Below are 14,840 nucleotides of genomic sequence, written 5' to 3' on the forward strand. Positions count from 1 at the left end.
AGTGGATAGAGCGTCGGCCTGCGGACTGAAAGGTCCCGGGTTCGATTCCGGTCAACGGCATGTACCTGGGTTGCAGGCACATCCCCAGTGGGGAATGTGCAGGAGGCGGCTGATGGATGTTTCTCTCTCATCGATGTTTCTGACTCTCTCTCTCCCTTCCTCTCTGTAAAAAATCAATAAAATATATTTTTTAAAAAATGTTAAAATAAAGCCACATACGATTGAAACTCCAAACATTACCCCCCAAAGGTAAAAATGAAAAGTAAAAGTCCTCTCCCCATCCCCAAACCCCACACAAAGGCAGTCAGGGATTCTCACTCTCACACAAACACACACACACACACACACACACACACACGATGGAATATTTGTGGTAGAGATGAGATGAATAAAAGGATAATTCAAATAAATGTTGAGGAGAGCAACTATAGTTTAAATCCACTCTCTATAGAGAGAGTAGGGAGGCGCATTTTAGAGGCAGTGGTAATCAGGGACCAGTCTGTCAGGAGTTACATGAAGTTGATCATACACTAAAGGACTGCTTTGATTCTTTGGACTGTGTGTGCGTGCGTGTGCATGTTGGGGATGGGAAGGGAGGGAGGTGTACAGGGAAGATAAGGACAAATTTTTCTTTGGAAACAACCAGGCTACTTTATCTAGGACAGTGATGGCGAACCTATGACACACCTGTCAGAGGTGACACACGAACTCATTTTATTGGTTGATTTTTCTTTGTTAAATGGCATTTAAATATATAAAATAAATATCAAAAATATGTCTTTGTTTTACTATGGTTGCAAATATCAAAAAATTTCGATGTGACACGGCACCAGAGTTAAGTTAGGGTTTTTCAAAATGCTGACACGACGAGCTCTAAAGGTTTGCCATCACTGATCTAGGATGTCATTAGACCTAAATAAAAGGAGCTACTGCAATACCTTCCAGATCATTAAAATATATTAGCAGCATTGATGATTTCAATTATGAAGCAAAGAGACAAATAATTTTAATATCATGATCACTTGGTAAAAATATAGTCACCAGGAATCTTTTTTCCGTTCAAACTGAGCTCTAAAATGAGGCCAAGTTGTGTGTAGGAAGTGCATGTAGCCACCTCAAGTCCATTTTGTAGGGTGATAGGGGAAACAACTTGGTTCAAACAGGCAACACATACGACTTGGAGAAACTCACCATGGGTGATGGGATGAGGGGGATGTAGTTATAAACAAATTCAAATATTTGTCTATTTACCAGTCCTGTTGAGACACACTTTCATGATTATTTTTGAATAAATACTTGGAAAACTTTGTAACAGAGACATATAATAAATAATTCTGTTCAGGAAATGTAAAACTTGGCTTGCTCATAAATTCCCACGTTTAGATCTCCAGACCTAAACTTAACTTTTTGGATCTTAACAGAGAAATTCTTTTTCATCAATAACAGAAAGCACATGTAGAAAATGGCTTTTCTCTTGAAGGTTTGCAGCAATGTCCTCCCTAACCCAATAAATACTCTGTGAATTACTTTCCCTAATAAAAACAGTATCTCATGGCCTTTGTCAACCACTTTAGATAATTATACAGCTCTTAATCTTCTGCCAGCCCAAGGAGAAAACTACACTCGGGGCCTTTACAAGGCTAGCCAGAGCCACTGCCTTTTAGCCCATTTCTTTTAAAAATCAAAGCTCAACCAAACTAGTCTACTGGCCTCTCGGTGGCGGGTAGCTCATGGTGGTCAAGTATATTCTACAAAGCCAGACACCGGCCCTTCAACCTCCAATCCTGCTTTGCATGTGTTAAAGATGCACAGGACCTCATAAATATTTTATTTACTGTTTTAAAACATTGAAGACATTTTCTTTTCTTTTTTTTTTAAATATATTTTATTGATTTTTCACAGAGAGGAAAGGAGAGGGATAGAGAGTTAGAAACATCAATGAGAGAGCAACATCGATCAGCTGCCTCCTGCACACCTCCTACGGGGGATGTGCCCGCAACCAAGGTACATGCCCTTGGCCGGAATCGAACCTGGGACTCTTCAGTCTGCAGGCCGATGCTCTATCCACTGAGCCAAACCGGTTAGGGCAGAAGACATTTTCTTAAGAAAAGAAAATGAAGAGTAGACTGAGGATAAGCGTCAGGCATCCCCATCTGCAATAAAGTAATTTATTTAAATCATTACAGAAAGGGAGTTATCTCATTGCTTATTATGCTTCTATTACTAAGAAAGCCAAATTAAAAATACATGTAAAAGAAAATATGAACACAATTCCCTTTGGTGTACGTTCTGCACTTAGTTGCTTAGAAAATGTTTTGATGTCTGAAAAGCTGATCATACTAAATTGGCTGATTCCAAGCTGCAGGTTCGGTGAAAGGACAGATTCTGCAGAGTAGTTTGGTAAGCTTCTCTCCCACCTTTCCTCATCACTGAGACTCACATAGCACATCAGATGTCTTCTGAGAACTTTTAAAGTAAATATTTAACTTTAATTTAACCTGGCAGCTCCCAATCATATTTTAGCACAGAATAATTTTCAAAGCACATCTGTGACCAGCAGTGAAACAGCACCTAAGAAACATCAGGTAAGAAATGGTGTCTTTAATTTAAAACTTAACATAACCAAGCAAAGAAAAAAAATCAGGAGACAAGATAGTAACAAGTGGCATATTTTATTATATTTTCCCCAATATGTTGATTGGGAACATTGCTGCTAAAATGCATGTTACAATTCAAATGATACCACAAACAATTAGAATGCATACTGAGTATTTTCAGATTTCAGCTTCCATATCTTGATCACTAAATGGAAAGATTCTTCAGAAGAACAGTCCCTTACCCTACATATAGAAGGAAAAGAACAATTAAAGATGCCATGATGATATCTATCAAAATAACTGGAAAACATTTTAAAACTCAATTTAGTGTAAGTTATTGACATGTGAAAAGCACAGATGAATGTGTACTGAACATTTCTATAAGGAGGACCTTCTATCTAAGACAATGATACAATTCATGTTGAATATCTGAACTGAACTAGGATACTATGAAGAAACATTTTATGAAGCCCAATTTTAATAATGTTACTATAACTAAGGGAAGGAGGTTACACATTTGAATAACTGGCTTCTTTCTTATCTCCAACATTGAAAAGGGCATTCTGTAACTACTTGGCATAACTTTTCAGGTATGTGATTCCTTTGTTTCATTTCAGAGATTTTATTTCTACTTAGCCAGGTAAAGTTCTGCTACAAAATGATAGATTAAGTATAGTATTTGTTCTCAGTCATGGAACACATCTGAGAACATTACATTTCACTGCCTCTACCACATATCATAAAACATAGATTTTCATATTAGAAAAATGGCCTGAGTATTTGTTTTAGTTAGGGGGAAAAGTGGTGATTATAATGGTAAAAAATAAAAAAATTCTTTTAAAACATAAAATTATTTTTGAGAAAAAGTAGAGTGGAATGAGGCAGGCATTGTGGAATGAAACAGGATGCTAGCAATGAAGATTTAAGGGTAAATAAAAATACTGGATGGTTTTAAGATTTATGACAAGATACTTTATCCTTTCAAAGCCTCAAAATTCCAACCTACTTTCTGATAACCTTCAAGAATAAGGTCTACTTAGGACAGTGATGGTGAACTTATGACACGCGTGTAGAGGTGACACCCGAACTCATTTTATTGGTTGATTTTTCTTTGTTAAATGTCATTTAAATATGTAAAATAAATATCAAAAATACAAATCTTTGTTTTACTATGGCTGCAAATATCAAAAAATTTCTATATGTGACACGGCACCAGAGTTAAGTTAGGGTTTTTCAAAATGCTGACACGCCGAGCTCAAAAGGTTCGCCATCACTGACCTAGGACCTTATTTAGAACGGTGTCCAAAATGTATATGCTTCCTTAAAATCTCAACTATTCCTCCAACTACAGAAAGAACTATGACACCTTTGAGAGTTATGTCCTAAGAAGTACGAGCCCTGAAGTCTGACAATCACTTGATATACTTGATATCACTTTTGCCATACAGTGTGTAATAAAGCAAATCCTTCATGAGGTAATTATATTTGAAAACTATATAGCTACTCTGAAACATGAATGCAGGTTTTTAAAAGATTATTCACTAAATACCTCAATCCAACAGAGGTCTTAAAGTTCTAAATTTCTTCCTCAGCAATATTACAAATTCAAATAATGTCATTTATATAGACTGTTTACAGGGTTCCTGTTTAATAGATTAATCTAGGAATACTTTATTTGGGAATATAAAAGATCAAAATTATATCACCTCTCGTTTCCCTTAAGAAGAAAAACTGACAATGGCTCTAAATATTTTGCCTACTTTAAGACCATGTCTGGAGGAGCACCTGTTAAGAATAAAATTACTGTCCTGACCGGTTTGGCTCAGTGGATAGAGCGTCGGCCTGTGGACCCAAGGGTCCCAGGTTCGATTCCGGTCAAGGGCATGTACCTTGGTTGCAGGCGCATCCCCAGTGGGGAGTGTGCAGGGGGCAGCTGATCAATGTTTCTCTCTCATCGATCTTTCTAACTCTCTGTCCCTCTCCCTTCCTCTCTGTAAAAAATCAATAAACTATATTTTATTTAAAAAAAAGAATAAAATTACTAAAGGGCAAATTGGAGAATAGGGTATTATAGGAGTTGAATAGTGTTCTTAAAATTCCAGTTTCTATTCTTTTGCATTTGCCAAGGAGATAAGATACCCAAAGCTAAAGACTACGTTTTATGTAAACTATTTTGATGTTTGCTGTTTTCCTAGTAATCCTTAGGAACCAAACTTAAAAACCATGCTTATATAAGGCAGCTCACCATTCAAGAGTCATATATCACTAAATTTGACCACTATTTTTATTTTAGGAAAGGGAAGATGAGGGAGAGCCAGAGCATGATAAAACAAGCACTTTACAAATGAGCACAATAGCACTACTAATCTAAGTACCAAACATTAATGAGACCCAAATCATAATGCTGAAAACTAAAAAATTAGACAAAAATTAAATGGAGTATTTTTTTTAAATCTTTTATAGAACAGAAACCTTAGCTCATGTCTTCTGGTTGTCATCATCTTCCACTGAGCTGCACCTAAAACACAAAGAACAAGTAACAAGCAACTTTGTTTTTTAAGTAGTATGTAACAGTTTCGAAGGCATAAGATGAACTGTTTCTAGTAGAAGTTAACTTATTAAATAATTATATAAAATGAAGCCATGAAAATCACCAGAAGCATCAAAATGTTAACTATTTTGAGTGAAAATAACTACAAAAGACTTGAATATGCAGCATATTACTACCAAAATAAAGTAAGTAATGGTGGGAAATCTCTACCCATTCCATTAGGTAGAAAGCTGCACCTGTGATGCCTCATTTACAAGGCTCACTCTACCTGAAGATGAGCACCACCTTGTATTTAGTTTAGTTAGTCTAAACCGTGAAGAGATGGGGTGTAGATTCAAAGTTGGCTTATTATATCATCTATCGCTTTCCTGGCTGTAGTTCATGTCTTTAAGTGGAGCAAAACCCACCAGAAGAATGCTGCTATTCTGATTTTCCATTCTTGAATGCACCAAAATGTGCATGCTTGTTGTAATTAGTGCCTGGGTGAATAAAAAAATCCCATTTACAATTTAAAAATATTATTTAAGCCCATAAAATCTGATTATTTTCCATATTCCTCAGGGAGACAAGAATTAATCTTACCACCCAAAGGAAAAAGATTTCATAAATTTCTGAAAATTCTCTTCCACCATGCTAAAAATATAAATTCCTTTGTGTTGCAAAACCAAGCTGATTTACATGATTTTTGTTTTAAACTGTTGCTAAATGTTTATCTACACATGCTGTCAGAAATAACCTTGTTAAGAAGGTGAAGCTGGTGTCTCAGCAAATCAGACCCCCTGGAGAAGGCGTTGAATGGCCTGTGCCCCGTTTTCCTTTTTTCTCTTTCCGCACCATCAAAAGGAAAAGTGAGAAAATAGCAGAAACATTAGTTAAATCCTGATTTTATATCCCCTAACCTACAGGAATTATCTCACTACACTGAAAGCTGACAATATTTGTAGAATTTTTTGATGAAATAATTAGGATCCTAATTAGTAATAAAATAATAAACTTTGGCTAGGCTTACATCTTTAGCAAATAATTCTATTAAAGACTTTAAGGAAGAAACAAAGGTTGCTTTTAACTATTTATGGTTTACCTGACTTACCAGCACTGAAGACAAAAATTTTTAAAAATGGCTACAAATGCCTTGTTCACAAAAGACTTTATTATCTAGTGATGCATACTGAGAACATACAGAAATCTGCATGGCCACTTCACATGCAGTAGAACAATCTTCACTTTACAATAAGTGAGTGTCAACTGTTTTATGCAATAGACAACACTTTAAAGTCACATTCTTAAAGAAAAGCTTCATTTACAAAAGAAATAAAGGTAAAGAAGCAATTACCGCTTTTAAAAAGCAGCTGCTTTGTTCAAGAGTGGAAGGTTTATGCCTGTATTGAAAGACAACATGATCACAAATAATGAAAACAATGAACAAATGAAAAGCACTTTTACCATAAAGCAGTACACTTTCAAAATGACATACAAATAGTTAAAAATTTCATTAGGTTGTCTATGTAACTTTTAAATATGAGGACTTTCAGAATTATGCCTCAACATTTGTAATTTAGTAAATGAAAACTATGCATTGTTTCTATCTCACTAGGAACTGCATTTAACAAAATGTATATAAAGTCTATAGCAAGTTGATTTTTAAAAATTAAAGTTAATAAGAAACAGTACACTGAAGGCGCTCTATCCATCAAGCGCATACTCTTCCAATTTTAAATGTGATGAACAGAACAGAAATTGTAACTATGCCACAGTTGCAATGCCAAAAAATAAAACAAGATCAGGTATCACACATGCAGGGAATTCTGCCACAAAGCTAATATCCCTCATTTGTCAATTGTTCCAATAAAATAACATCTTAAAACACCAGTGATGTTGATGGTTTAGCTTACCTTCAGTGTACTGAATGTTGTACACAACCTGCTTTAAAAGAGGAGACCATCCCTGCAGGCAGGCTCAAGAAGGAACAGACCCCTTTCGGCAATGACTACACCAAGGGCATGCTGCTGTGGCCTGCACACACATACCTAGGAAAATGTGAATATAAACAGCATTTATGCTGGCCATTTTACCTGAAGACCAAAATGAAGCCAAGTCTGCTAAAAATAAATCAACCACCCAGCATTACTACTTATTTTATAACAAGATGCTTTTGTCTTTTATGTGAACTGCAACCATATACATTAGCACTATAATTTTGTGCAGTCTTGGCAGTTAAAACAGTTCTACAGTGAAATTTCACGTAAGACACAAAACAGATTAACTAACATTTCTAAAAGAAACATCACCCTTGGTGTTAATTCAAATATATCATGCTTCCTCAAATTTGATGGAGAAATATTTATAAGTTTATATACATTAATAAACTGCTGTGAAATTTCTTCAGTCTTTGTATTTAATTACTCAAACCATTGGAGCTTCTTCATCTCATTTAAATTTTTTCCTGGATAAAGGCATGCTGTAGGGCCTGGTTGATGCTAATCCGTTTAGCTGGGTCCAACATTAGGATCTGGTCCAACAAGTCCTTTAGCTGGTGTACTTTTTTACGTTGGTCTTCAGGAAGTCGCTGGCACCCAATCAAGTCAGCCAAAAGGTCCTTAGTTGGATTAATGGTGCTCATGACAGTAACTTTCTCCTAAAAATAATTTTTAAAATGCGTATCTCTAAATAAAGTTACTAAAAACATATAATACATCAGACTTTTGTCTACCAAAATATTAATTTATAAGAATAACCATCTACTCATTTAGAACTTTTTTTTTTCTTTTTAAATATATTTTATTGATTTTTTACAGAAAAGAAGGGAGAGGGATAGAGAGTTAGAAACATCGATGAGAGAGATCGATCAGCTGCCTCCTGCACGCCCCCCACTGGGGATGTGCCCGCAACCAAGGTACATGCCCTTGACCGGAATCGAACCTGGGACCCATGAGTTCGCAGGCCGACGCTCTATCCACTGAGCCAAACCTGTTCGGCCTCATTTAGAACTTTTACGTGACTTCCTATATCCTGTCTTTTCAAGAAGCAATAAGAAAGCATAAATGAAAAAGGTTAACCATAAGTTAGCTATGAGTTTTGTTTGTTTTAAATCATACTGTAATATAATTTTATAAAAATAACAAACTTGCCCTAACCGGTTTGGCTCAGTGGACAGAGCGTCGGCCTGCGGACTCAAGGGTCCCAGGTTCGATTCTGGTCAAGGGCATGTACCTTGGTTGCAGGCACATCCCCAGTTAGGGGGTGTGCAGGAGGCAGCTGATCGATGTTTCTCTCTCATCAATGTTTCTAACTGTCTATCCCTCTCCCCTCCTCTCTGTAAAAAATTAATAAAATATATTTAAAATAATAATAACAAACTCTAAAACTTAGTTAAGTACTTAAAATTTGAGAATTCAAAAATATTGTTAAGTAATTGAAAATAGCATGGTAAGTACTTGCTGTTAGAGAACTGTACTTTTCCTACTCTGAAGTGGAAACAGATAGACCTGTAGACGAGTTGATACCATGAAGTGGTAAGTGCTCTGACAAAGTTAGGGATATCCTATATAATAAAAGGTTAATATGCTAAGTGTCCAGCCATTCGTTCAACCAATCAAAGCATAATATGCTAATGTATGCTAAGGCCGCTCAACCGCTTGCTTTGACATGCACTGACCACCAGGGGGCAGACGGTTAACCAGTCACTATGACAGTGATGGCGAACCTATGACACTCATTTTTTTGGTTGATTTTTCTTTGTTAAATGGCATTTAAATATATAAAATAAATATCAAAAATATAAGTCTTTGTTTCACTATGGTTGCAAATATCAAAAAATTTCTATATGTGACACAGCACTAGAGTTAAGTTAGGGTTTTTCAAAATGCTGACACGCCGAGCTCAAAAGGTTCGCCATCACTGCACTATGACGTGCATTGACCACCAGGAGGAAGATGCTCTGACCAGTAGTTGCTGCTTGGGTCTGGCCAATCAGGACTGAACAAGATGGGCCGGGCATGCCCAGGACCCCTCGGGGGATGTTGGAGAGCCAGTTTCGGCCTGATCCCACAGGCCAGGCCGAATGACCCCACTGGTGCACAAATTCATGCACCAGGCCTCTAGTATAATATAACAGGGCCAAAATAAAGAAGTCGTTACTTCAACCTGGAGGTTTTGGAAAGGCTCACACAGAATGTATATTTCATATGAGGCTTGAAATAGAATAAATTGAATACATATTCTTTTTAGGGGATGAGGAAATACAGTAAACCAATAAGATGAGGATGTTCTGTGAACAGAGAGAGGTCTTAAAGGTCATGCCCTTTAGCTAATTGCCAAGTATGGAATGATAGGATTTACACAGTTCAGTGAAGAGAGGGCACACTGTTCATATCATAGAAGACTTAGTTTGTCATTCTGAGAAATTTAAATATATTATCGTCTAGGTAACAGAAAGCCAATGAAGGGTTTTTAAGCAAGGAGAGTAACATGATCAGATTTGTTTTCAAAAAAGATCACTATGACAGCAATATGGAAGGTAGGTAGATGGTGGGCCAGGCCAAGAGTGATCCGAAAGAAGAGATGAGAAGGTCCTAAATATGACCTATAATAAAAATAAACTCATACTATACAAACATTTTTAAATTTCTTCATCTTTTTCACAACTTGATGCATTTTATTCAGGAATCAGCCAACACCAAAAAGAAATTATTTTAATGTTTCAAAATATTCATAGCTCCTAGTATGACCCAGGTCTTTTGTTAACAATAAGATTATCATTTAATCTTGCACACTTAAAAGAGACTTACCCTCTCTGTTACTTTATCAACTTCTATGTACATGAAATTGAGGTTTTGATCAAAATGTTGGTCTTTGAATACACCTTTCCGAATCATCTGGAAATAAAATAAAAAACTTAATTTTTGAACTTATGCAACAGTCTGGCTTACTAACAATTTAATACATAACAAGTCACAGATATTTAGTCTCTCTGGGTTTACTTTCTCTTTTGAAAATGATCTCATATTTCTTGCTCTCAAGAGTTTAACTCTTTTATTTCATTTTTTAAAATTTTTTTTCTGATTTCAGAGAGGAAGGGAGAGGGAAAGAGAAATAGAAACATCAATGATGAGAGAGAATCGTTAATCGGCTGCCTCCTGCACACCCTCTACTAGGGATCAAGCGCACAACCGCATCCCCAGGCATGAGCCCTTGATTGGAATCAAACCCGGGACCCTTCAGTCTGCAGGCTGACACTCTATCCACTGAACCAAACCAGCTAGGGCAAGAGTTTAACTAAAAAGCAAATAAGTCCTAGTCAGTTGGTTCAGTGGACTGAAGGGTCCTGGATTTAATTCTGGTCAAGGGCACATGCTCGAGTTGAGGCTCAATCCCCACTAGGGGGTTAAGTAGGAGGCAGCCGATCAACGATTCTCTTTCGTCATTGATGTTTTTCTCTCTCTCCCTCTCCTTTCCTCTCTGAAATCAATAAATATATATTAAGAAAATAAAAAGCAAATATAATTGTCGTGCCTAAAACAACTTAATAATATGAAATTATTATTATTTTTTTAAATATATTTTATTGATTTTTTTACAGAGAGGAAGGGAGAGGGATAGAGAGTTAGAAACATCGATCAGCTGCCTCCTGCACACTCCCCACTGGGGATGTGCCCACAACCAAGGCACATGCCCCTGACCGGAATCGAACCCGGGACCCCTGAGTCCACAGGCCGACGCTCCATCCACTGAGCCAAACCGGTCAGGGCTATTATTATTCTTTTATATGAAATTATTACATTTCCCCTAGGCAGTGACTTAAACCAATTATGATATGAAGTTGTGCTTTCACTATTTCAAACTGAGGATTAAGCAAAGACTTAAAATCATTTGTTCTTAGATAGGAAAACGATTACACAATTTGGGCCTTTTCTATTGGCAGTTAAGTAACCTAATGACATTTTACAAATTATGCTCGAATAGCTCTAAAATGAAACGGATTAGATCTCAGTAAAATAAATACCAACAGCTAATTTCTGTGTTGTTTATTCTAAATAAATCCAACATAACATAAACTGAAACCACAAAAGTCTAAGATATGGCTCTCAGACATTTTTATAAATCTCTAAAGTTCTTGCTTTGTGTTAATCAAACAGGAATTGATATGATAGCTGAAGCACTACAAATAAGTTTTATGTCAGAAAGATGTCATTTCAAGTGAATTTTCTTGATACCTTCATTTCCCAACTAACTTCCAATCTTTAATAAACTGATGGCCATCAAGTTCCTCTTTCAATGTTTACCCTTTCCTCCCTGATGACTGAGTCCTTCCTTACATCTAACTTTTTTCATTTCAGCTCTCAAGCATGTTCATGCTGTTACCAATAAGGGTGTGTTCTTAAGTACACTGTTGTTTCTGGAAGAACAGACACATGAAAAAAAAAAAAATATATATATATATATATGTATATGTGTATATATATATATATATATATATATAGTGCTTAACAAATTTATGTTAATCAATTCTCTCTTCCTCAATTACAATTCTACCTTAAACTATAGGTCCCTACCATCTGCTTAATTCAAGAGGGTAGAGAAAAACATAAGACAGACTTTAGAGGGGAAAGGAAAAGAGTTCTATTCTCTTTTGATAGTTCTTGGCTCATTAGAACCACTAATGAGAAGGAACTAAAGGAATCAGAGTAGCCACATACCTGCCTCTCTCAAATCGTTTTATAGCCATTAGTGATGAGTTAAGGGTCAGCAATCGGCCAGTCTATGGGAAACTACTGCTGAGATCTTCAATAAATACAAGTTCAGATTAATGTCCTACCTTATTTGGCATCTTTCCTTTGAGATCCATGGCGAGCTTCAACATATGGTTGTTGGTTTTGCCGGGAAATAAAATTTTTCCAGTATAGAGTTCATATAAGGTACAACCTACAGACCACATATCTATTCCATAGTCATAGCTTTTACCTATAACTGAAAACAAAAAAGAAGTTAAATATAGGATTAAAAAAATCAACTACTATTTATTTCCATTAATGGGATATTAATTTTAGCTTGAACTACATAAGCACAATCTTAATGCCACTTATGGCATTAGTTTCATGTTCTTTCCCATTAGTTCTTAATAGAATCACAAACTTAAAACCTAAAAAAATGAGGACGTGGGGAAGGAATTGAGGGGCAGAGAAAAATGTGTATTTATTCTTTTATCATTTCACCTTTGGTGGAGGTGCTAATCAGCCTCTACCAAGGAGAAAAACCAAAGGTCCCACACAATTCATATATTTGATAATCAGACCTTGAGTACTCAAGAGCAGTCTTCTAAAGTCGAGGATTTTCCACAACTGTTTTTGCTACTCTTGCCAGACAAGACCAAGACTCCTGTCCCAACTACCATCATTCCACCTGAGGAGGATGAACTTGTTAAGGTTCCCTTCCTCGTGAATGACCTCGTGCAGCTGCTAAAGTGCGATGAAAACAGTACTTAGACATTAAATATGCTGTTTCCACCACATATGATGGCCCAGGTCAAAAACCATTTGAAGAAACTTACTGATTTCAGGAGCACGATAAAATCTACTGACAAGATAAGGAGTTATGTCATTATCCGCAACATGTGAAGCCGACCCAAAATCACAGAGCTTTAAAATAGTTTTTGATTCATTAACCTGAAAAACATTTTATCATGGAAGTTTAATTCATGCCAGGAATAATTAAGACAAGTAATCAGATAAAAATAATTGGCTTTGAGAAGTTATTTCCAATATTGAGAACAAAGTCACTCTTTTTAAAATTCCTTTTTAAATTATTTTAAACCTCAATTTCCTAATTATGAAAAATTAAGGGATACCAAATATTTGATTATCATTAGTAAAAGAACTTTTCTCAGTGAAGAAATTTGAAATAATACCAAGTAAAGTTAATTTTAACCAACACTATTTAGAAAAGGATGGGGTAGTAAGAGAAAAATCTAACTGACGCAAAGCATCTTCTAAAAATCCCCAGAACACCTGCATAAAGTCAAGTTACTATATAAAGGAACACGAAGACATTCATTAATAAGGGCTCAGACTTAGATCAACTTTCATTTGATTTAAGTTAACTTTCAGTTGCCAAAAAAGTATGATGGCAACAAAAGCAAAATGCTTCAGATTAAATTTGGACAAAAACAATAAAAATATTCATGGGAAGCTGCTAAGACCATCCCAAATTTAACAATCACTTCAAGTCTAAAAATTATTAAATCCCTTAAATATAAAGAAAGTTATTAGTCAAGAAAATGTTAAATATATTTGGCAAAACTGATAAACATGAACTCTATATTAGTCATTTGTTTCTTTTGTCCTTTGTAAATACTTCAACATACACAGTAACAGTGACATCTGCTGAGAAAGGCTGGAGCTGCTCCCATGACTGCTGCCACTCATGAGTCAGAAGCATGTTCAGGATTAACAAGTGAAGATAATTCATATTCCAGAGTCCCTACCCCCTTCAAAAGAGACACACACAAATTCCGAGTTGGGACTTGAACTTGGCCTACTGTTCCCACCCAAAAGAAACATAACGCTTTAAATAAATAACTCTAGTACTCTCTACTGGGATGTTGTAAAGCTTGATCAATGTAACAGACTGGTCCATTAAGATGATATCCATGGAATTAAACTAATGATAGAAATGATTAATTTTAACTGTCACATCCATATCTCTTCATCTGGGGGATCAGGAAAACAGGTATCTTCAAAAGGGAAAGTACTTTCAAAGCCTTTTAAAGTATAAACTGCATTTAGCTACTTAAGAATGCAGTTGCAATACCCAGAAATAAAACCAGGACCATTTTAAAATGAGAAATCTACCAGTGGAACTCTTGGTCTAGGTAAAATGCCTTAAATAGTAGCAGGCTATCCACATTTATGTGCCCTTTAGTTTGGCTACACAACTACTACCCCCTCATGAAGAATATGGTATTTCTACCACACTAGTTGTTTAAAGATTTGGATTTTCATTAAACAGCTCCATGTGGTCTCTGATCATCTATTTTTTCCTTCTTCAGGAAGAAGGGAAAATATATTCCATTTCAGAATCCATGTGAAATCTAGTTTAGCATTAACTCAAAGAAAAATGAAGTTTTAAAAGCAAGAGCTTCTAACATACTAGCACATATGTTATTCTTTAACCTCCATGGTGGTTACACAAATGTTCACAGTCTATCTTTAGACTGTTTATATTTTATACATTCTTTCATATGGATGATATATTTCACAATTTAAAAATGAGAAAGTTAAAAAACTGAGGTAAAAATCAACTATGAAGCTGACTAGGCAAGTCTATAATTCATTCATAATATACCTACTATTTCACTGTTATAACTCAGCTCCTCTAACCAAGTTATATTATATATGTAATACATTATAAACTCAGACTAAACATATCAAAATGGAATGCCTCATTATTAATGTGATAGTGTGAAAGGAAATACTCTAATCGGATCATAATTTTTCTAAAGTGTGGAACATGTGATTAGAAGATAAACTTGGAATTACCCACATTTTGCACATGCCCCAACTCTGAAAACCTTAGAACAGGGTGAAGAAATGGGGTCAGGGAGCGAAAGAGGTTGTGTGTGCATTAATCACTCCACTATGATGATATATATTTCGAAATTTCAAAAACATAAAATTATATTGTAAATTTGCATGCTA

At 35.7% G+C, this 14,840-nt stretch overlaps 1 protein-coding gene across 6 annotated transcripts in view; it reads right to left on the minus strand.

Moving 5' to 3' along the window:
- Window positions 1-6,481: 6,481 nt before the first annotated feature.
- Window positions 6,482-14,840, minus strand: part of PRP4K (pre-mRNA processing factor kinase PRP4K) — a 65,611-nt gene continuing 57,252 nt past the window's right edge. For 2 of the 6 annotated variants that reach the window (XM_070405794.1, XM_070405793.1), the window contains exons 12-15: window positions 12,695-12,809; window positions 11,963-12,114; window positions 9,936-10,022; window positions 6,482-7,783 (exon numbers count right to left, since the gene is read on the minus strand). In XM_070405794.1, coding sequence (XP_070261895.1) covers window positions 7,580-7,783; window positions 9,936-10,022; window positions 11,963-12,114; window positions 12,695-12,809 — 558 coding nt within the window. In that variant the 3' untranslated portion in view covers window positions 6,482-7,579. The remainder of the gene's footprint in view (window positions 7,784-9,935; window positions 10,023-11,962; window positions 12,115-12,694; window positions 12,810-14,840) is intronic. The other 4 variants (XR_011470286.1, XR_011470284.1, XR_011470283.1 and 1 more) reach the window with 4 other exon arrangements.

Source organism: Myotis yumanensis, unplaced genomic scaffold (genome assembly GCF_028538775.1).
Source record: "Myotis yumanensis isolate MYYU_CA2020_CCGP unplaced genomic scaffold, mMyoYum1.0.hap1 SCAF_2, whole genome shotgun sequence".
Classification (NCBI taxonomy): domain Eukaryota; kingdom Metazoa; phylum Chordata; class Mammalia; order Chiroptera; family Vespertilionidae; genus Myotis; species Myotis yumanensis.